The sequence below is a fragment of the Aythya marila genome (assembly GCF_965140915.1).
Source record: "Aythya marila genome assembly, contig: HAP1_HAP1_SCAFFOLD_174, whole genome shotgun sequence".
In the NCBI taxonomy this organism is placed as follows: Eukaryota; Metazoa; Chordata; class Aves; order Anseriformes; family Anatidae; genus Aythya; species Aythya marila.
The window spans coordinates 95,614-117,344 of NW_028136870.1; the positions used below are offsets into that span (position 1 = coordinate 95,614).

At 51.5% G+C, this 21,731-nt stretch overlaps 1 protein-coding gene across 1 annotated transcript; it reads right to left on the reverse strand.

Moving 5' to 3' along the window:
• Nucleotides 1-14,756: 14,756 nt before the first annotated feature.
• On the reverse strand, nucleotides 14,757-17,725 carry LOC309891400 (sperm-associated antigen 4 protein-like; the record flags this gene model as incomplete). Its single annotated transcript, XM_082785767.1, has 6 exons — nucleotides 14,757-14,894; nucleotides 15,466-15,552; nucleotides 15,916-16,083; nucleotides 16,585-16,697; nucleotides 16,838-16,922; nucleotides 17,525-17,725. The coding sequence occupies 6 exons, from the start codon at nucleotides 17,723-17,725 to the stop codon at nucleotides 14,757-14,759; spliced, it is 792 nt and encodes a 263-aa protein (XP_082641893.1).
• Nucleotides 17,726-21,731: the final 4,006 nt, after the last annotated feature.

Here is a 21,731-nt window from a genome sequence, read left to right on the forward strand (position 1 = left end):
GTGACAGTGGGGGTATAATTTGTTATAAGTTGCCCCCTTAATTAATTTTCAGAGAGCATTGCATTAATAATAGAAAGGAATTTATTGAGTAAGCAACAGCAAGCAAAACAGCGCTGGGCGGCCGGGGAGTCTCGGCTCCGCCAACGGCGCGCACCTCACCCCCGCCAGGGTCCCTTCTTATAGCTTGGTAATTCCGGGATTACGCAGCACATCCTGGGATATTCTGCGACTGCGCGCACTGTTGCTAGGGGGTCGTCTCTGTCCCTCTGGTGGTCGTGAAGATGAAGGCCGTAGTCTTCCTCAGCGTTGTGGTTCAACTTCTTTTTTTATTTGGTCATGTTGGCCCAGCGTGAGACAGGAAGGCAGGATGTTGATACACTAGGTTAGCAACTTACCAGGAGATGGTTCCATGAGCTTTGCAGCAGTGTCTTTGAACAAAAGAGGCAACTGAGATGCAGAAGGAGAGAAGGGGAGGGGCTTCTCTTTTTTGTTACATTAAGCAAAAGAATTTTCATAGTGTCTAGCCAAGTATTATACATCTCCTTACTTCAGCAGGAAGCTTTTGCAACTCCTGCTCCTCAAACGGAACTCCTCATTTTATAATACAAAAGGCAATGAACAAACATTTATTGTGTATTACATAATGGACATAGGAGTGGAACTGGTGAGGGGAAATGAGGTCATATAGGAGTGGGGGCACACACGAGTGTCAACGGAGGAGTTGTCCTCCTCCCTGTTAAAGGGGAGCAAAGCTCCCTCCACGGCCTTCCTCCCTTTGTGGGGCTGCAGAGCCTTCACCACCCGCTGGCCGTCATACCTGAGAAGCTGTTGCTAAGGGCCATAGGAAATAAGGGGGTGGTTGGTGACAGACAACATGGCTTCACTCGGGGCAGATCGTGCCTGACAAATCTGGTGGCCGTCTATGATGGGGTTACAGCTTTGGTGGGTGGGGAAAGAGCAACGGACATCATCTTCATGGACTTGTGCAAAGCACTTGCACTGTCCCCCGTGATCTCTGTGACCGCCATGTCCCATTGTCCCCCATGGTCTCAGTGCCAGCCATGTCCCAGTGGGCAGCAGTGGCTATGTCACCATTGTGTCACCATGGTGTGTCATTGTGATACGGCTGCCTCAGAGAGTATAGGGAGGGCTGCTTGCTGAGGTTATCTGCTGTGTCTGGCTTTTGGGGGTGCTTCTGACAAGCCACACCAGGGCTGCCACGCAGGGTGAGGCCACCAAACTGGGAGAAGAGGGTGAGGGCAGAGTGACCTCCCCGGAGCCCGTACAGCCCGCAGGCAGGCGAGGGGGTGAACAGGGCTGTGTGTGAGGCTGCAAGCAGTGAGGGGCGGGCAGGAGCCCCCCCAGCTGTCTTGGGGCCACGAGGGAGAGCTGTGTGGGGCAGCTGAGGCTGGCAGGGGGGCAAAGGAAAGGGGTCCCAGGGGCTGTGGGCACTGGTAACGTCACAGGGTGGGATGCTGACACTGGAGGTGGCCTCACGGAGGCCCACGGGTCGAGCAGCCCTGTGCACGCTGTGCAGGTGCAGGCACTGGGGGGGGGTCATGAAGGGGTCTTGGAGCACATGTAGGCCCGCAATTAAGAGCTGACGGAGATGCAGGACTCGAAGGATAGGGAGCTGCTGGTGCTGCAGTCTGAGCCCATGGCCATGCTCCTCACGCTGTGCTGGCTTGTGACGTGCAGGTGAAGCCATGGAGGCAGAGGGTGTGAAGGGGTCCCTGGAGCGTGCGCAGGAGTGCGGCCAGAACATGGCAGAGGTGTTGGCACAGCTCCGTCAGGCAAGGGCTGGTTTGGAAGCGGCGCTGGAGGAGTTCTTCAAGGTCTGTAACCCAACGGCAGAAATCCAACAGGGGCACGGCAGAGCTGCTGGGGAGTGCTGCGATCCCCAGAACGCCTTAGCGCTTGCCGCCCTGGTTCTGGCCTGGCCTTGCAGAGCCCTGGGGATAGGCTGGGGATTCCCTTTCCCACCGTGACTCCATGCCATGTGTCCCGGTTGCTTTGCAGTGCAAACGGAGGCGTGCAGAGCTGGAAAAGGCTGTTGCTGAAAGAGCCGGGATCAACAAGGTCATGAGGGCAGGAGGGAGGGGAGATCAACGTGTTTGTGGGGGGGAAGCCCCCTCCAAGCAGGTGTAGGGTGGACTCACAACCTGGTCCTTTGTTTCTCCAGGCGCTGAGGGAGGAGATTAAGCACCTCCGGGAGAGAAAGGAGGTTCTTGAAACACAAATTGCCACGTGAGTGGGGACAGGGCCCTGACCCCGACCAGGGGTAGACAGCGGGGAGGATCTGCACAGCATCCAGGCACCTGTGTCACAGTTTGGGGGCTCCTTTCAGCTCCTCACAGCTGCTCTGGGGAGCCTTTTGCCTTCTCCTAAGCAGCTCCAAGCATCTCTGAGCAACTCTCGACTCCTTTTAGCAATGCTGCACGACTGTGAGCAGCTCCCAGCCTCTTGTCAGAGACCCCCCAAGCCCCAAGGCCTGGGGCAGGGAGGAGGCAGAGGATGCAGGGAGGGAGTGTAGGTTTATGCGGTGCTGGGACGATGAGATGCCTCGTCCCTGCTCCAGCAGAGGCTGGGCAGCACCCTGAGCCCCTCCTGGCCACCTCAGTCAAGGGGGAAGTCCTAATGCTGGCCGAGGTCTCTTCTCGCAGCCCAGAAACTCTGTGGTGTCTGTAACAGGGGGAAGAGGATGCAGGCGGCCAAGCTGCCCAAGACTTCGACACAGGAGATCGTGGCTGCGCAGCAGGTAGGAGAGATACCCCTGCTGTGGGGCTGGGGGGGGACGGTCTGGACTCGGCCCCAGAGGACATGGGGCCATTCACCTCAGTGGGAACAAGGGAGGGGGTCTGAGCGCCCCCAATGCCTTCCCTGTTTTGCGTGCCCCAACACGTGGCCCTGCTTTGCCTTGTCCTGTAGGATGAACAGTTGGCATCAAGGAGGCACAGAATCACTACTTGGCTGCGGTGAGTTGCTCTCGGAGGTCGTGGCTCCCAAGGCGTTAGGCAGCTTTTGACTTCTCCAGGATGAACTGAATCACAGAATCACAGAATCACAGAATTTTCTAGGTTGGAAGAGACCTCAAGGTCATCGAGTCCAACCTCCAACCTAACGCTAACAGCCCTCCACTAAACCATATCCCTAAGCTCTACATCTAAACGTCTTTTGAAGACTTCCAAGGATGGTGACTCCACCACTTCCCTGGGCAGCCTGTTCCAATGCCTCACTGCTTCAGCATTGCTTTGTTTCCTGGGTTGGGGAAGCAGGCGGGGTGTGGATTTCAGCCTCCCCTGGCCCTCAAAGTACCACAGAGCCAAGAGGGATAGGCAGGTTCCTCACCCCACTCCTGAGCAGTATCTGTTGCTCCCAGCACGGCACAGGGTCCCATGGCAGCGCTTAAAGAGGATGGCTGGGAAGAGCTGGGACAAATTTATCGCTGGCTCTGTCTGAACCTTCTTCTGTTCTGCAGGAGATTTCTGGTGTCCTTTGCCGGCCTGCAGCTCGCCTTCCTCATCCTGGTCCTGCTGAAGAGGGACATCCTCCACTGGGTCCTTCCTCCAGGGCTGGCATCTGCCCTTGGAAGCCATCCACCACGACCCTTTCTCTTCTAACCCTACCAATAAACCACAGCCCTTTATCAATAACCCTACCAATAATCCGCAGTCTTTTATTAGCGGGGAAGGGCAGGGCAGACATTCTGCATGGCCGGTGCTGACTGCATGATGCTGCCGAGCAGTTGGTGGCCTGCTGGGTGTTTGATGCACCCCACAGTGAGCAATATGAAACAACAAGAAGAATCCCAGCTCAGAAATCTGTGCTTCTGCCTTTGTTGCAAAAGGAATCACGCACTTCCCTTGTAAGAGAGAAGCAGCAATATATTTATTGCTGAAAACAGTGATGGAGCAAAGCCAAATACGCCTGCTGAATGTCTGCTTGGCAGCTTACCAGTGTGTGGGGCTAGCAGAGGGCATCAAACAGACCTCAGCGTGACCACAGGTATGGGGGGAAGTGACCCACCCCTGGGTGCTAATGGAGGGCTGGGAAGGGCCCCTCCACAGCCCCGTTCTGTGCAGGGGAGCACGGCCAGGTACACACAAACAGGGACAGCTACTTGCAGGCAGAGGGAGAGATTCCCAGGGGACCATGACACTGGGGGGGGATGCAGATGCTCAGGGAGGTGCTCCAGGGTGCTCTCACTTTTGCAGCCGCTTGATGCGGGCTTCTATGTCAGCAAGGTTGTCCTCTGCAATGGCCAGGTTTTCCTTCATCGTCTTCTGGACCTGCAGGGGGGTCAGTGGGGAAGGGAGTGAGCAGGGGGGACAGGATGGGGACCCCTCCCACCCCAGCACATGCTGCTGAGACTCGCCTCTGCCAGCAGCACAGTGTTGTCCTTGAGAACACCAGCTAAATCCTGCTGTGTGGTGTCCAGGTGCACAAGGACCTGCCCAAACTGTGTGGCTGGGAAGGGGGTGAAAACTCAGCACGGGAGGGCCCCCAAACCCCAGGACCTCCCTTGTCAGGCCACGCCAGTGTCCCCAGCACCCCCCTTCCTTGCCCCTTACGTAGCTCTGGAGTGCATTCAACCCAGTAAAGCCATCTGTTAATTATCTTGCTGCATTTGATTAATTAATTAATTAATGACTAATTATCTTGCTGTATTTACTATGTGTGCAGCCTCACCTTGAGTGTTGTGTGCACTTCTGGGCTCCACGATATAAAAGGGATGTGAACGTCCTTGAAAGCATCCAGAGGAGGGCAACAAAGCTGGTGAAAGCTTTGTCCTGTGAGGAGAGGCTGAGGGCACCTGGGTTGTCGAGGCTGGAGAAGAGAAGGCCAAGAGGCCACCTCATTGCTTTCTACAACCTCCTGAGGAGGAGAAACGCAGAGGTGGGTGTCGATCTCTTCTCCCTGGTAAATGATGAAAGGATGTGTGGGAATGGCACAAAGATGCACGAGGGGAGGTTCAGACTGTACATGAGGAAAAATTGCCTTACCATGAGGGTGGCAAACCTTGGTACAGGCTTCCTGGTGAGGTGACAGCTCCCCATGCCTGTCAGTGTTCGAGAGGCATTTGGATGATGCCCTCAATAATAAGCTTTAACTTTTAGTTAACTCTGGAGCGGTTAAGTTGTTGGACTGGATGATCTTTGAAGATCCCTTCCGACCTAGCAATTCTATTCCATTCTACTCTAAAATGGCCAATCCCAGTGATGGGACCAATCCTGGAAAGGATGTGTCACAACTCTCTGAACCCCCTCTTTTACCTTTTTATTGCTGAGCCTGATGTTTTATGGCATGGAACGTCTTGTTGGTTAGTTTGGTTGCTCTGCCTGGTTATGTCTCCTCCCAACCTCTGGCTCACCCCAAGGCCATTCACTTGAGGGGCGGGTGTAATAGAAAAATAGAGTGTAAACAGCTGTAAAAATAGGTGTAACAGAAATAGAGAAGGCCTCCACGCTGTGCAAACACTGGTCAGCAAAAGCTAACAACTTCAGGGCACTACCAGCATTGTTTTGGCCACAGCTCTAAAACACAGCACCTTACAAGCTGCTATTAAGAACATTAACTCTATCCCAGCCAGACACAGTACAGGGGCCACGTCTGGAGGCCTTTGGGGCTGTTCTCATCACTTACAGCTCATCCCACGGGTACTCTGTGGGGCAGGTCACCCCAGGATGCCTCTGACAAGCAAGAGAATGGGAGAAGCCATCACAGCCTGAGGGAGAAGCAGCTACACCCCCCTCATTTTGAAAAGACTCAAATACTTGCAAAATCTTTGCAAAGACTTATGGCAAGGTGCAGGTGGGAAAGAGCTTGACGGGGGGCTCATACCCCAGCCCAGCGCTGTGTCTCCCTTCGTGCGGCTCTCCTCTCCCCATGATTGGGATACGGGGGAATGGGCTTGCTCTCAGAACCCCTTCTGCATCTGTCACCTCTCTGACCAGGCTGTGTGTGCTGGTGTGGGACCTTCGTGAGGTGCTCCCATCTGATCCCGGTGCTCCTGAGCATGAGACGGTCTGCAAGCAGCAGCTGCAGGGCTCGGCCTCTCCATCATGCTCAGCCCTGCTCCTAGCTCTCTGCTTGTGTGATCCATGGAAGAACTCTACAGCTCAAAGCAAATGAGATATAAAATAGATACGTGGTTTATTTCGGCGCTGGGATAGCTCCCAAAGGCATGCGCACCCCAACACGGCAACTTGCCTTCGTTATATGCAGCAAAGGGTTACATATGCATGAAGTTTCCCAGTACGCCTACACATGTAATACACAATAAATGTTTGTTCATTGCCTTTTGTATTATAAAACAAGGAGTTCCGTTTGAGGAGCAGGAGTTGCAAAAGCTTCCTGCTGAAGCAAGGAGATGTATAATGCTTGGCTAGACACTATGAAAATTCTTTTGCTTAATGTAACAAAAAGAGAACCCCCTCCCCTTCTCTCCTTCTGCATCTCAGTTGCCTCTTTTGTTCAAAGACACTGCTGCAAAGCTCATGGAACCATCTCCTGGTAAGTTGCTAACCTAGTGTATCAACATCCTGCCTTCCTGTCTCACGCTGGGCCAACATGACCAAATAAAAAAAGAAGTTGAACCACAACGCTGAGGAAGACTACGGCCTTCATCTTCACGACCACCAGAGGGACAGAGACGACCCCCTAGCAACAGTGCGCGCAGTCGCAGAATATCCCAGGATGTGCTGCGTAATCCCGGAATTACCAAGATAGAAAAAGGGACCCTGGCGGGGGTGAGGTGCGCGCCGTTGGTGGAGCCGAGACTCCCCGGCCGCCCAGCGCTGTTTTGCTTGCTGTTGCTTACTCAATAAATTCCTTTCTATTATTAATGCAATGCTCTCTGAAAATTAATTAAGGGGGCAACTTATAACAAATTTGGTGCCGTGACTCAGATGAAGGCAATCTGATTGAAAGACCTTCGGAGGGGGCGCCCCGCTGATTTCAGCGGCCTTCGCTAGGATTACTTTCATTCAAACTCTTCACCGACGAACCCTAAATTCGGCAGCAAGCAAATAAAGCCGGCAACCCCTAGTAATCTTTGTGCACGAAGACCGAACGAAGACTCAGGAGTGAGTAAGTATAGGCCGGTGATCCGTTCGGTTGGGGTTGGGTATCCTGGAGCGTGTCGTTGTGAGACGTCCAATTGCGGACAAAGCGAGTGTGGACCCCTCGGTAGTGCGGTTCCCACATCCCGCGAGGGACTGGGCCATGAAAAGGGGGAAGCGATTTTTGTGTGTGTGTGTGAAGGCGCTCCAGAAGATGGGACAGAAGAAGAGTAAGCCTTCTGGTCCCATGGGCGGGGTAACGACAGATGTTAGGTTACCCCGGGATTAATGATTAAAAATTGGGAGGATTCCCCTTTTAGGCGGGAAAGGAATAAAGTAAAAGTGATACATTATTGTGTTGAAGTTTGGGGTGGTAAACAGATTTGAGGAGACCACCTTTACTGGCCCGTGTTTGGGTCCTTTGAAGATTGCGTTTGCCAGGCCCTAAATATTTATGTAAACTCAAAAGAACCTTTTAGTTTGGAAGAAAGTGAATATGCACATTTGTGGATCAGCTCGGAAACTCGAGCCAATTTATATCCTCTAAAAGAAAAAGGAGGGGATGGGAGGCACAAGAAAAACCGAGAATTAGAGATCCCAGCCCCACTGCCTCCCTATATTCCACCACCCCCACCTGCAGCCCCTCTGACTCCCGGGCTTTATCTGCAACCCCAGGGAGATGCCAATAACAACTCTGACTCTAGCGCTCAGGGACCAGTGACTAGGAATATGTGGCAGTCCCCATTAACTCCGGGGACGTCTGAGATTTTAAGAAAGAGACAGGAGGAGGGTAAGCGAGCTTTAATGGCAACTGGCATAATGTTTGCAGCTGCTGAGGAATAATTCTAACTGGAATAATAACTGCACATTGTATATTGTATATATAAAAGCCCGGGCATTTTTGTTAAAGTGTTCTTTTATACATATGTTAATATGTTAATATGTAAATATAAGAACTGCCATTGAGGTGTATGTCTAAGGGAACAAAATTTGCCCAGGCATATTATCGGCTCATCAGGTTTAAATGTCCCCAGTGTAATTGTCTACAGGCAGTTAATTTACAGTGGTTTGATTTTACTTGTGTATCTGTATATTGTGGATTTTGGAGGGATTGGGATTGACGAGTAAAGAGCTTCTAGGAAAACGGTGGAATATTAACCACTGTAGATTACAATAGGAAAAGTTCAAAGCAAAGAAATCCCGAGGAAAAGCCTCCTAGGATGTATACTAACACATTGGAGGGATATAGTGGGCTGAGAGGGTACAGAGAGTAAAAGAGCCCTTATCAAATATTGTAATCAGTGGTGGCCACTTTATAAACTAGAGGATGGAGCGGAGTGGCCCCTAAATGGAACTACTAATTATAACACCATATTACAGTCAATGTTGTTTTGTGGAAAGAAGGAAAACAGGATGAAATGTTATATATTGATGTTGTTTCAGCATCTTGGAGGGAAAAGGTACGGAATTAAGTTGGCCCCTGACTGAGCCTTTGATGTCGGCATTAGAAAAGCAAAGGCTAGAGAAAGATAAAGGAAGTGTTAAAAGGTTTGTTGAAAGTGTTAAAGGTATTCGAAGTTGAATGAGCAGGGAAAGGTGATGTAGGCGTTATCTAAGTAACAGTCTAGAAGTTTTGGTATATTTGCATAGTTGTTGTGGTGTTTGTTCAGTTTCCCAAGCATCGGGGAGGGGGGAACAGCCTGCTCCACCAGGGGCCTCCCCAGCGGCCGCAGGGGGGCTTCGGCTCCAGCGCCTGGAGCGCCTCCTCCCCCTCCTTCTGCACTGACTTTGGTGTCTGCGGGGGGGTTTCTCGCTCTCCCAACTGCTGTTGAGCAGCAGGTTTTTGTTTCTTTCTTTGTTTGTTTGTTTTCATGGATGTGCTCTCACAGAGGCACGGACTGTGTTGCTATGGCTTGGCTCTGGGCAGCAGTGGGCCCCTTTAGGGCCAGATGAAGTTGTCCCTTATCTACCACGGGGAGGTTTCTGTTTGTTGTTGTTGTTGTTGTTGTTTTTCACGGGGGCTGCCACTGCAGTTTCCCACCCCCACACCCCTCACACCCCCCAAACCTTGCCATCAAACCCAATACACTGGAGCAGCTAAATCATTACTGACTTGTAAAGTATCAGCGATTAAATTAACTAATGAAACCCTAAATGTGATGGGGGTAGAAGGGACTGGGATAACAGTGCCACTTTTGGGGGATACCAAGCTGAGACTAGGGGATAAAATGATCACTGGGGGACAAAATGATCACTTGGATACATTGTATGTATCCAAGGCGGAGACTAACTTGTTGGGAAGGGATTTGATGATTAAATTGGGCATTCAACTAGTAAATTGTTAGACTGGAATAACAGTGTTATTAATGGAGTGCTCTCTGGCCCTGAGAGCAAACGTACATGTATATTCACCTCTGACTGGAAAGACCCTGAAATGGGGGCGGAAGCAACAATATAGGTGGACAATTCTACCTCAGGGGTTTACAGGGCCACCTATCTATTTGGGTAAATTCTAAAAAAGATTTTGGAGCAATTACAACCTCCCAAGGAGGTATTAATGTTACAAATATGTGGATCATTTTAAGGAAAATCGATACTCCCTGATGGGAGAGAAATGCTGAATAAAGTGATAATGAGGCAAATATTAACTGTTTTACATCAGAAGAGTCATTGGGAGGTGCAAGCAATGTGTGATGTTGTTCTAAGAAAGCATGTCTGTATAGGAATATATACTTTAGGGAAGCACACATGCAGAGGATGTACTATATGTCAAAGGGTAAATAAAATGGTCTTCTGTAACCTATCTAGAGGGGGACAGGAGCCAGGGCTTTGACCTTTCCAAAGTACACAGGTAGACTTTACTGAGTTACTTGTTTGTCCTAATTGACCACCTGACTGAATGGGTGTAAAGCTTTACTGCAAGGATTAAAGCAGGCCTTAGAGATTGAGTGGGATTTTCACAGCCCTTGGCACCCCTCCTCTTCTGGAAAGGTAGAGCGAATGAATGGTGAAATTAAGAAACAACTAACAAAACTTGTGCTGGAAACTAAGGCTTCTTGGGTAAAATGCTTACCTCTTGCACTGTTAAACATATGGACACAGCCCAGAACTGATATAGGAATTTCTCCTTTTGAGATGCTATATGGTATGCCCTATGACTCGGAATTGCCACTTGATCACTCTCAGTTCTAATTAAGACTTGGAAAGAGACTTTTTAAACACCACTATGGGGAAGGCCCCTATGTTGTTTTGCTTACCACAGAAACGGCTATTCGAACTGCGGAGAAAGGATGGACGCATGCCAGCCGTGTGAAAGGACCAGTCCGGGAAAGTAAATGGGAGGCAGCTCCAGGCCCTGACGACTTGAAGCTGACACTAAGACGGACTCAGTAAGTGTTGTATATTATCTGTGTATCGTGGGAAGGGGAGGAGGCCCTGTTTCGAAGGCTCCCTAGTAGGTTCCCCTGAAAAACACTGCTGCTGCCAAGAAGAACCGATACCTTGTAGTTTGCTGCAACCGAACTGACAAGCGAGGCAGAGAAGTGAAAACGGTGGGGGACTGAGGGGCCGACAATTTAGATGGGCTCCGACCACCTCCTACGATACATGGGAGTCAGTATCATCGTTTTGGTCAGCTATGGGTCTGCGCATCCCCACCAGCCTTTTAAATGGAGCTTGATCAGATGGGAGGATCAATTCGTCATCCAGCAAACAACGACAGCGGGTGCTCCCAGTTCCGCATCACATTATGTGACCTGGTGTCAGTGCAACCGTGCTTTAACCAATCAGGATTTTATTTCTGCCCAAGTTCTAACCCGGGAAAGGGGTACTGTAAATGCCCGAACGCATATTATTGTGCATACTGGGGGTGTGAAACCATTGCTACGGACTGGACACTCGGGGCTGGTCGGAATAAATTCTTACAAGTGGGATATGGGCCGCAAGGTTGTAACTGACAAGTGGATCCCCGTTACAGGTGGCAAGGGCATGGTATAGGGTATACAGGAACCTTCCACGGAAATAAAGAAATTTGCAAGGTTCTATATATATAAATATAACAAACTTGGACGATACTAGCTGGGTACTAGGAAAAATGTCAGATTTTACGAACACGGAACAGATAGGGGAGGACTCATACTAATAAAAAGGAGGATGCTGATAGGCAGTAGGACCAAATGAGGTATTGTCAGAAAGCGTCCAGGGAATCCAGCCTGCGGAAAATACTACAGTGCCAACCCTCAGCAGCCCTATGAGCTCAGGTAAAGCCGAGAATGATAACATAGCTGAGAATAACATATGGGGGGGTCATGAATGCCAGCTACCAATTATTAAACAAAACAAACCCAAATGTAACAAAACACTGTTGATTATGCTTTACTATAAGACCTTCATATTATGATGCTATTGGGGATCCTGGAGAGCCCACCCGCACAAACGAAAACAACCCTCTACAATGCAGTAGGGGAAAAGACATAAGGGTAACACTAACACAAGTCACTGGAGGTGGTAGGTGTGTGGGCACAGTTCCTAGTGGGAAGTGTCACCTATGTAATATCATGGAGAATGGAAAACAATCAACCGAGTGGCTAATCCCAGCCAACAACGCTAGGTGGGTTTGTTTGTCAGTGGGCGTAACTCCTTGTCTATCACTAAAACTCTTCAATGCGTCTCCTGATTTTTGTATACAGGTGATAATTATACCAAGGATTCTATACCACCTTGAGGATTGTATGTATACCCAGCACACAGTGGCAAGTTATCATCTGGAAAGACGGGAACCATTCACGGCTCTAACTTTGGCCACCCTAATAATCCTGGGAGGAGCTGGAGTGGGGACCAGGGTAGCCTCATTGGTTAAACAAAATCAAGAATTTACTTCCTTACGCATTGCTGTGGACGAGGACCTGACCCAAATTGAATAATCCATCTCGGCCCTGGAAAATCTATCAGGTCACTTTCAGAGGTAGTGTTACAAAATCGTAGGGGATTAGATTTGGTATTTTTTTTTACAACAGGACAGGCTGTGTGCAGCCCTGAAAGAGGAATGCTGTATATGCTGATCACACTGGAGTGGTAAGAGATACAATGGCAAGACAAGGGAAGACAATGGCAAGACAATGGCAATACAAAGGGAAGGGTTGGAAAAAAGGAAACGGGAGAATGAAGCCCGACAGAGCTTTTACGAATCTTGGTTTAATTATTCACCTTGGCTTACTACTTTATTATCAACCATAGCAGGACCTTTGTTGTTTTTAATAATAGCACAAACTTTTGGACCATGTATTTTTAATAAATTGATTGCGATTGTAAAGGGATGTTTAGAAGCGGCACGTCTAATGCTCATACATGCCAAATACGAGCCAATAAGTACCAACAAAGGAATCAAGGAAACATTAGTTCTTAGTAGCCAGGCATTGCAGAGATTCAATGAACAAAATGAGTAACTTAAAGAAAAAGGAGGGATTGTAATACACAATAAATGTTTGTTCATTGCCTTTTGTATTATAAAACAAGGAGTTCCGTTTGAGGAGCAGGAGTTGCAAAAGCTGTTGCAAGTAAGATGTATAATACTTGGCTAGACACTATGAAAATTCTTTTGCTTAATGTAACAAAAAGAGAACCCCCTCCCCTTCTCTCCTTCTGCATCTCAGTTGCCTCTTTTGTTCAAAGACACTGCTGCAAAGCTCATGGAACCATCTCCTGGTAAGTTGCTAACCTAGTGTATCAACATCCTGCCTTCCTGTCTCACGCTGGGCCAACATGACCAAATAAAAAAAGAAGTTGAACCACAACGCTGAGGAAGACTACGACCTTCATCTTCACGACCACCAGAGGGACAGAGACGACCCCCTAGCAACAGTGCGCGCAGTCGCAGAATATCCCAGGATGTGCTGCGTAATCCCGGAATTACCAAGCTATAAGAAGGGACCCTGGCGGGGGTGAGGTGCGCGCCGTTGGCGGAGCCGAGACTCCCCGGCCGCCCAGCGCTGTTTTGCTTGCTGTTGCTTACTCAATAAATTCCTTTCTATTATTAATGCAATGCTCTCTGAAAATTAATTAAGGGGGCAATTTATAACACACATTTGCATAACCAGTCCCCCCTTTGTATTAAAATGAGCTCCAAGGAGTCATTTGCATAAACTCCCAATTGCCTGCGCAGTGCCTGCTGCTGGGGGCCGTGGGGATGAAGGCTGATGACTCCTCGTCATCACCCCCTGCCTTTGTACAGACTCAGCTGCTCCTTGGCTCTTGTCCGACCCACTCAGTCGGTCTTTTCAGACAGCTTTGGGTTTTTTTTTGCTTTTGAGGCAGATTCCCCATTCTTGCCAGGAAACACCCTCTGCGAGGGGCCCCGAGGCTCCTCATTTGCACGGTACTAAGCAAAGACACTCAGCAACATCCATTTAAACGAGATTAAGAGTCCTCCCCTTCCTGGCTTCCCTAAAAACGATAGCTTTATTTATAAATCATTAACGCGATTAAGCAAAACCCCGGCCCCATCAGAGGCGGAGCAGCGCCTCTGCGCATGCGCACGGCCTCGCTGAGGCCCTTTAAGGCGGGGCGGGGCAGAGCGCGCCCTGTTTCCAGCCGTTGCATCCCCCCCCCACGTGACCCACCGCGGGGCGCGTGACCGCCGGGCGGGTGGGCCGCGCGCCCCCTTCTCCCTCTCCCATTGGCTCGCTCTTCCCGCCCCTCCGGCCGCCGCGGGCGCCCATTGGACGCGGCTGACGCAAGAGACCTCTCTGGGAAGAATTTCTTCCGCCCGTTGGTGCGGAACTGCCTGGGCTCCATTTTGTGGCCGTTGCCTCTTGTCCTGTCCCCACAGGCCTCTGAGAAGAGGCTGTCTTCTATGATGGTGTTACGGGGGAGATGAGGAGAAGGGAAGGAAAGAGAGGGGGTTCTCTGTGGCAGGAGCAATGTCTGCCAGCTGGTCCCCTCCTATTAGCTGCTCACAAGGCAGTAGGGGGTGATGTGCTTCTCACGGAGCCTCTGCTGGCTGCCTAAGCCTCAGGGCTGCTAGGGACGGGCTCCACCAATCTATCTCCGTCTCACTCTCCCTAACGCTCCTCAGCCTCCCCACCTCTTCCTTCAGGTCAGCCACAAGGCTGAGTAAATCATTCATCTGGTCGCATCTGCTGCCCTGCACTGCAGGGGCCAGGCTCTGGCACTCGCTGCAGCCCGAGCCCTGGGCACTCACATGTTTGCGTGGGACCTCTGTCTGGGTCTCCATTCATTTTTCTTGACAACAGCCTTCTGCTGGGGTCCAACCATGGCAAACTAGCAGGCTCGTTAGAACTCCCTGTGGTAGCTTCCTTGCTAAAATTCTAAGTTGTAAGAGGCAGAGTTCCCAGAGGAGAGGGGAGGAAGAGAAAGGGAGGTGGGAAAGGGAGGAGAGGATACTCCCCATGCTCCTCTCAGCCCCACGCAAACTGCCTGTGCTAACTGCCAAGCCTATCCCATTTGGGCGTCCTGTTTGCAGCATTCCTGGGTCATGGCCCTCCCTAGGGACTGCTTTTATACTGTCAGGGGGTGGCTGCAGAATGGCAGCGACACCGAATTTAAAACTCAGAACACCCCTGCAGCCCCCTCCGGCTACCAACGCCTTGTCACGTAAACCCGGTGCACTGCTTCAGGGACCACCCTCAGGGTTGGCTGAAACACATGAAACTGAGCTGCCACATCTTTCTAACGTTATTATTCGTGTTTAAGAAATTCTTGTGGCTTTTCTATCTGCCCATGAACCTGCACTCGATAGATGCAGGTGTATTCTGGGTTTCCCCAGTTGCTTCGCACCTCCAATCTGATATGGCGGAACGTTTTGGGAGGCTCCTTCTGTAAAGAAAACAAGGGGAAGCATCATTACTCATGTGGGAAGAACTGCAGCACAACCATGTAGCTCTCTTTGCCAGCACTCCCCTTGCTGCAGACCAAATGGCAGCCCCGACAGAGGAGGAAGCAAGGGAAATCAGAAGGCCCTTTCTCACCAGGGCCATAGAGGCACCCTCTGTGCCTAGACAGCAAAGCCCTGGCCTCAGAGGCTTGCTGAGGGGAGCTATGGAAACCCAAGTTGCTCTGCTGCCTATGCTGCCTTGGGACACTGGGACAGTCTTGCTGATGGAGACAGATGTCTGCAATCTCCCCTCCCACCCCCAGTTCTTCCTCCTCGCCCTAAAGGGGACTAATTCCCTTCCAGAGCCCCTTCCCACTGCTGCTTTTTCTGCTTTACCAGAAAGAAAAGGAAAGCACTTCCAAAGGTGGGCTAAGCACCTCATCCTGCCAGCAGGAGGCAGCCACATGGGAGAGCAGAGGGTGGCTTGGGTGATCATCTGAACCCTCTCTTCCAGAGACTAGCAGACAACCCGTCCTTCCTCCCTGCCATCCTGCCCACACGCACTTGCCATACCTGCACATGGAAGGTCTGAGCAATCATTCCATCCACGCTGTAGGCGAATAGCCCAAGGAACGTTTCCGTTTTGTCCTCATCCACTCCCTCAAAGACAAGAGATGATGGGGGCAGGTCAGTCTCAAGCAGGCCATCAGAAAAAGAATATGCTGAGGCCAAAGCTGGGAACCCTTTCCCACCTTCCTTGGCTCTAGCAGTATTCTAGTGCAAGTGAGAGTGAACCCAAGTCAGGGCACTTGGAGCAATTGCTCCCAGATCCTTGTCTGTGAACCACAGAAGAAGGTTCCAGGCGTGTCTAACAATGCTCAAGTGTCTCCAGTGCCCCTCGATAGGATGCGGTGCTCTGCAGCAACCAATCCTCAGATACCTGAGGGAACACACCACGCTTTCTGGCGCTGCTTTTCCTTGCGGCCAGGGCCTCCCAAAAAGAAGTGCCAGGCAGAGACTTACAGAGACAGCAAACTCTCTGGGGGCGCTGCTGACTTCTCCGGAAGGAGAGACTGTCCTGGAGATATGCCAGATGGTAAAAGCTGCTGGCCAGATTTTCACCGGCAACCGAATGACGACGTGTCCCTGAGATCCTTGGAAGGCCCAGCAGTCGCCTGGGGAGATACTGGGCTGCAACGAGAAAGCCAGTGACCGTCAGTGGCAAGGCAGTCAGAGGGCCAACAGATCTGGCTGTTCAGCAAGGAGCCACAGACCTTGCCTTCTCTATAGGTCGCAATTCAGCTCACAGGTAAACGCTAGGCTATGAACAGAAGGTGAAGATGCACAAGTTTTGAGAGTGCCTAGGCTCAATTGCCTTTCGCAATCCAGTTCTGCTTTCTCAAAGGCAGAGGCCTGAGAGGCTTTCTGAAAGGCAGAGGCAGGGCGGTGTTCCTAATGTACATGTATGTCACTCCATCAACCTTCAAAAACTGAGCTGGACCTGTGAGGACCATTTCAGGCATTCTTCGGGCTGATTTGGTTGACCAGATCAGTGCTGGGGGCCCAGAAAACATCTCTTGCAGCTTCCATGGCTCAGCACACTCACAGAACTCCCACCCACACTAGAAACGCATGGTCTCCCAACCAGAAAGCAAGAAAGTAAACCAGCTGTCACAATTTCTCTTACAATACCTGCAATATGGTCTCTGGATGTTTTGCAAAAGAAAAGAGTGGAAAAATCCACCACTTCTTTGCGTCTTTCCCGCCATAACTCTTGGAAGTCCTCTGCACATCAATTGTGGCACCTGAAATGAATATGGGAAGAAGTTCACCAGGACAGGCAGGAGATTAGCAGAAGCAGTGAATTATGATGTGTTTCTCACGCTGAATGCAGAGCTTGTTGCTTTGGGGAGAGTCAGACACCAGCTGAACTCTGTCTACATACCTAAGGATTTCAGGGCCCAGTCAGGCATCCAGGTGTAGATTTTAAGCGCCTTTTCAAATGCGTTCGTTGTGAAGTGCAGAATGTTCTGGGGAAAAATAATAATAAAAAAAAAAGGAATGGAGATACAGCAGTGAGCACAAACACACAGCAGTTCTGCATGAGCAGACTCCTAGCAGAGAGCTAAGGAAGGGCTCCGTGTCAGAAAACCCAAGGCAAGACCTGTCAGAAAAGGTGCCAGACTGTGAGCATTCCCAGATGAACCACGTGAAGCCTGGAAAAGGCCACCAGTGTCCAGAGCCAAAGCACAGACCGCCTTCAGGTTCTGCCTGAGAGCCATGTTCCCCACCCTGTGTACTCTCCAGAGCAGCCTGGAGATGGAGTCATGCCCTGAGCCAGCTGCTGCATGCAGAGGCCCCCTTCCAGCTGGGCCGGAGGATGGGACTGACCTGCAAGTTTCTAGGAAGGGCCTCCAAAGCTGAGCCAAGCCCAGCAGGTGCCTGGCTGGACACCCAGCCCAGGGAGAAGTTCACAGTGCTGCTCAGAGTGCAAGCAAAACTGAGCCCTGGCAGTCAGGTGTGGGGCAGGCAGCACAAGGACAGAGCTACCACCGAAAAGGGCCAAGAGGAACCAGCAGGAGGAACCCCTCCGAGGGCACTGAGCTCTCTGGCTCGCCCCCAGCACCTTTACCTCTCTCTTCTCCCCTTGGATGCGATTATCTTCCAGAACCTTGCTCACTGCCTGCACAAACTGTTCCATTGTAGCAGACACATGGGCTTCCTTCTCCTGGAGCTCCTGCCTCTTCTGGTCACGCCAAACCAGTGAGGTCCTGGAAGCAAAGTGAAAGCAGATCTTGTGCAGCAGCAGCCCATCGGAGGAAAGGGTTCCCATGGGCCTTCTACCTCCCCCCTTCCCCAACCCCCTCAGCCCCTTTTCCCTTACTCTGGTTTACAAAAGGCTCCTTTCCACTACCCTAGGTAAAGGTCGGGAGCCCTGAAAACAAGGCAAGGGAGTGCAAAAATAGCACACAGCTGGCTGAGCCAAATCCCCGGGAAAACTTCGATGTCAAGAAAGCGCTCTTACCCGGTAGACTTGTGCTCTGCTTCGGGCACCGCTAACGTTGCCTGGAAGATAAAGACACTCCACTGGAGAAAGCACGAGGAGCACTGCCAGGGCTTCCCAAAGGAGAATGCCCCAGTAACAGCTGGCAAAATTTTCCCCTGCTTCGAGGCAGTTTGGAGACATCCCAACCCAATAGTCGGGCTCTTTAACTAGCCATGCTCAGCAGAGCACCGTCTGCATTTCCATTTGCTTTCCTATCCCACCCAGCCTCTCCCAGCAGTACAGAGGGAGCAAACGCCTCTTCTGCCAAAGTGCTCCTCTCTTCATCCTGTCCCTGCACAGGTCACTTGGGAAGATCCGTCTGCACATTGAAGCCCATCCAGGTGCCGAGATGGACTGACCAACACAATTGCCCACCACCCACTCTCTGTCTCAGCAGTGATGAGCCTTTGACCAAACTCCTCATTTTCCACATGGACACAGCAGGGCAGAGCTGTGGCCTTTGCAGGCATTGGTTTTCCCACACCAAGACTTACTTGCAACGCTTCTTTTCCCCACCGTGTCCAGCAGTAGTCACCAGCTGTGGGTCACATCATCAAGAGAGAGTTATTTTCTTAGACTGCTAATGATCCCTGTAGCCCCATTTTCTTCTTTCACACCCACGGAGGGGTTTGGCTGGGACAGCTGCAACTGCAGACAGAGGCTTCCACCCCAACCTCCTGGTCATACACCAGGCCCAGACATTTAGAAAATGGAGGAGCCCTGCTCCAACAAGACCAGTGGTGTGGTCTAGTGCCTGGAGAACATGCACAGAGACCACGGTTGATTCTACTCACAGGGTCAAAAAGCAAAGCTATAAAGCTATACTTAGAGAATTTTACTGGCTGCAAGCCTGTCACTGCCAGCAGCCATACAAAGCCTTAGGCAGGCAGGAGCCTGCCTGTAAAGGACATCGGTGGCATTCACTGCATCACAGAAATGGGCTTGTCAATGGTGTACAAGGACAGTCTCTCTCCCTAGCTCTGCAAAGATGATTTTTGGTCAAGGAATACTCACCAAAAAGGACTGGAAGCAGAAGAAAAAGGAGCTTGAGAATCCTCCTGCCTTTCTTCTGAGTGACGCTTTTTCTAAAGGAGAGGGAAGACTGTGGTTATCACAGCCCACTTTTGGGACACACATTTTCCAGGCATCTGTTGAGGAGCTAGCTTGTCACCAGATTCCTCTGCTCAATACAGCTGAACTCCCGAGGGCCCGCGGGCCTTTGGAAAGATCTGGCTAGTGGCACACCACCCACGGTATGCAAAGGTGGCTTAAGAACTCTGGCGTGACAGGGGGAAAGCAGCCTGGCCCCATTCATCTCTCCCCAGAGAAGGAGCAGGGTGTGCCTATGAGAGAGGGTTGCTGGGTTTCCTGGCTGAAGGAATCCAGGCAGCATGCAGGGCTTCTCACTTTCCCCTCCCAGCTTTCTGGGCTCTCCTGCACCTACCTGCCCAGCCTGGCTGGCATCTCCGCAGCACCAGCACACTGGCCAGGCATATGGAAAAGTCTGCTCCCCTCCCAAGACCCAAGAAGATCCTTTCTGGGCTCCGGCTGGTTCTGGAAGCCTCTCTGGTTGGCGCCGCTGCACACCTCGTCAGTGCAGGGTTTAATACAGGACAGCCAGCTGTGACATCACAAGAAGCAACAGCTCTAATCGTAAAGTGGCGTCCCTGATGACCTCAGAGGGGCTGCCCAGAAAGGAGAGATCCTGTGGGTTAGTTCCCAGCTCTGCCTTCTCAAAGCTGTCGTGGTTCCACTCGAGTGGGCAGCCGAGCTCCACCACAGCCGCCTTATATACTGTGTCTGGCTGTGACGTCATAAAGGAGGGATGACGTCATATGCCCTTATATGGCATGTGCTAGCCCCAAATACGCCCCAACAGCCTCAGCACAAGGGGTGCAGAGGGGGGAGGTGAGGGCTTGGGAACCAGTGCAGACGGAGCCCCCGCGCAGGTGCACAACGAGAATCTGTCGGCGAGGCCTCAGGCATGGGCATAGCTGCTCTTTTACTGACCACATCCGTAGGGAGCTGATGACCTCCATCTTGCCAATTTATTCCTAAATAAATGCATTTCCAGTGCACATCCTTTCACCTTACTGTGTTTAACGTGAAAAAAGCAGCCATCCAATTTTTTATTATTTTCTCCCCTTTCTCAAAAGCATCCTCTCCTGGGTTGCCCCACACGATGATGTCTTCAACGTACATCCACTGGTCCTGAGGGAACCGGTGGACTTGCTAAGCCACTGTCCCTCATACCTGAGAAGTTGTGGAAGTGCGTTTAAGGAGTTCCCACTGACTGCAGGAGGGAAAATCTAGCCCCAATTTTGAAAAAGGGAAAGAGGAAGGCCCGGGAGCTACAAGCCTTCCTCCCTTCGTGGGGGTGCAGAGCCTTCATCACCCTGAGGTGCAAGGAAGAGCTGAGGCAGGGCAGGGCTGGGTGTGCAGGGCCGCTCTGGAAGGTTCTGTGCTGGGGGCATGATGTGGGGGGTGCTGGGGGGGAACAACACAGAGCTAAGGGGACACATGGGGCTGGGGGCACCTGGAGCACACAGTCAGGGAGAACTGTAGTGTATCCCGTGCTGAGGACTGAATGCAGTTCGTGAGTCCTGGGTCCAGCTCTGGGCTCCCCGGTACAAAAGAGACCGGGATCTCCTGGGAAGGGTCCAGCGGAGCCCACGAAGGTGATACGGGGCCTGGAGCATCTTCCCTAGGAGGAGAGGCTGAGAGACCTGGGGCTGTTCAGCCTTGGGAAGAGAAGACTGAGGGGGGATCTCATCAATGTGCTTAAATATGTGAAGCGTGGGAGACAGGGATTTGGCCAACCTCTTCTCAGAGGCCTGTGGGGACAGGACAAGAGGCAACGGCCACAAAATGGAGCCCAGGCAGTTCCGCACCAACAGGCGAAAGAAATTCTTCACAGAGAGGGTGCCGGAGCGCTGGGACAGGCTGCCCAGGGAGGCTGTGGGGTCTCCTTCTCTGGAGATATTCAAGGCCCGTCTGGAGGCCTACGTGGGCAGCCTGCTGTAGGGAGCTGCTTTGGCAGGGGGGTTGGTCCCGATGAGCTCTCGAGGTCCCTTCCAACCCCTACAACTGTGTGATTCTGCAAAGTGTGGGGGGAGATGCGGGGGGAGCAGCTCAGGGTGGAGGACATGGGGCTGCATGTTGGGGGGCACATGTGAGTGACAGTGGGGGTATAATGGACATAGGAGTGGAACTGGTGAGGGGAAATGAGGTCGTATAGGTGTGGGGGCACACACGAGTGTCAACGGAGGAGTTGTCCTCCTCCCTGTTAAAGGGGAACAAAGCTCCCCCCACGGCCTTCCTCCCTTTGTGGGGCTGCAGAGCCTTCACCACCCGCTGGCCGTCATACCTGAGAAGCTGTTGCTAAGGGCCATAGGAAATAAGGGGGTGGTTGGTGACAGACAACATGGCTTCACTCGGGGCAGATCGTGCCTGACAAATCTGGTGGCCTTCTATGATGGGGTTACAGCTTTGGTGGGTGGGGAAAGAGCCATCCAATTTTTTATTATTTTCTCCCCTTTATGTGGTGGTACCGTTCGAGTGGGCAGCCGAGCTCCACCACAGCCGCTTTCTCACTCCCCCTCCTCAAAGAGGAATGGGGAGAAAATATGTGAAAAGGGCTCAAGGGTTGAGATAAGGACGAGAAAATCATGCAATAATTATTGTAACAGGCAAAACAGACTCAGCATAAGAAGATAGTAAGATTTATTGCTCATTACTAACAAGCTCGAGAAGTGAGAAACAAAGAAAAGAAACCAAAAGCACCTTCTCCCCC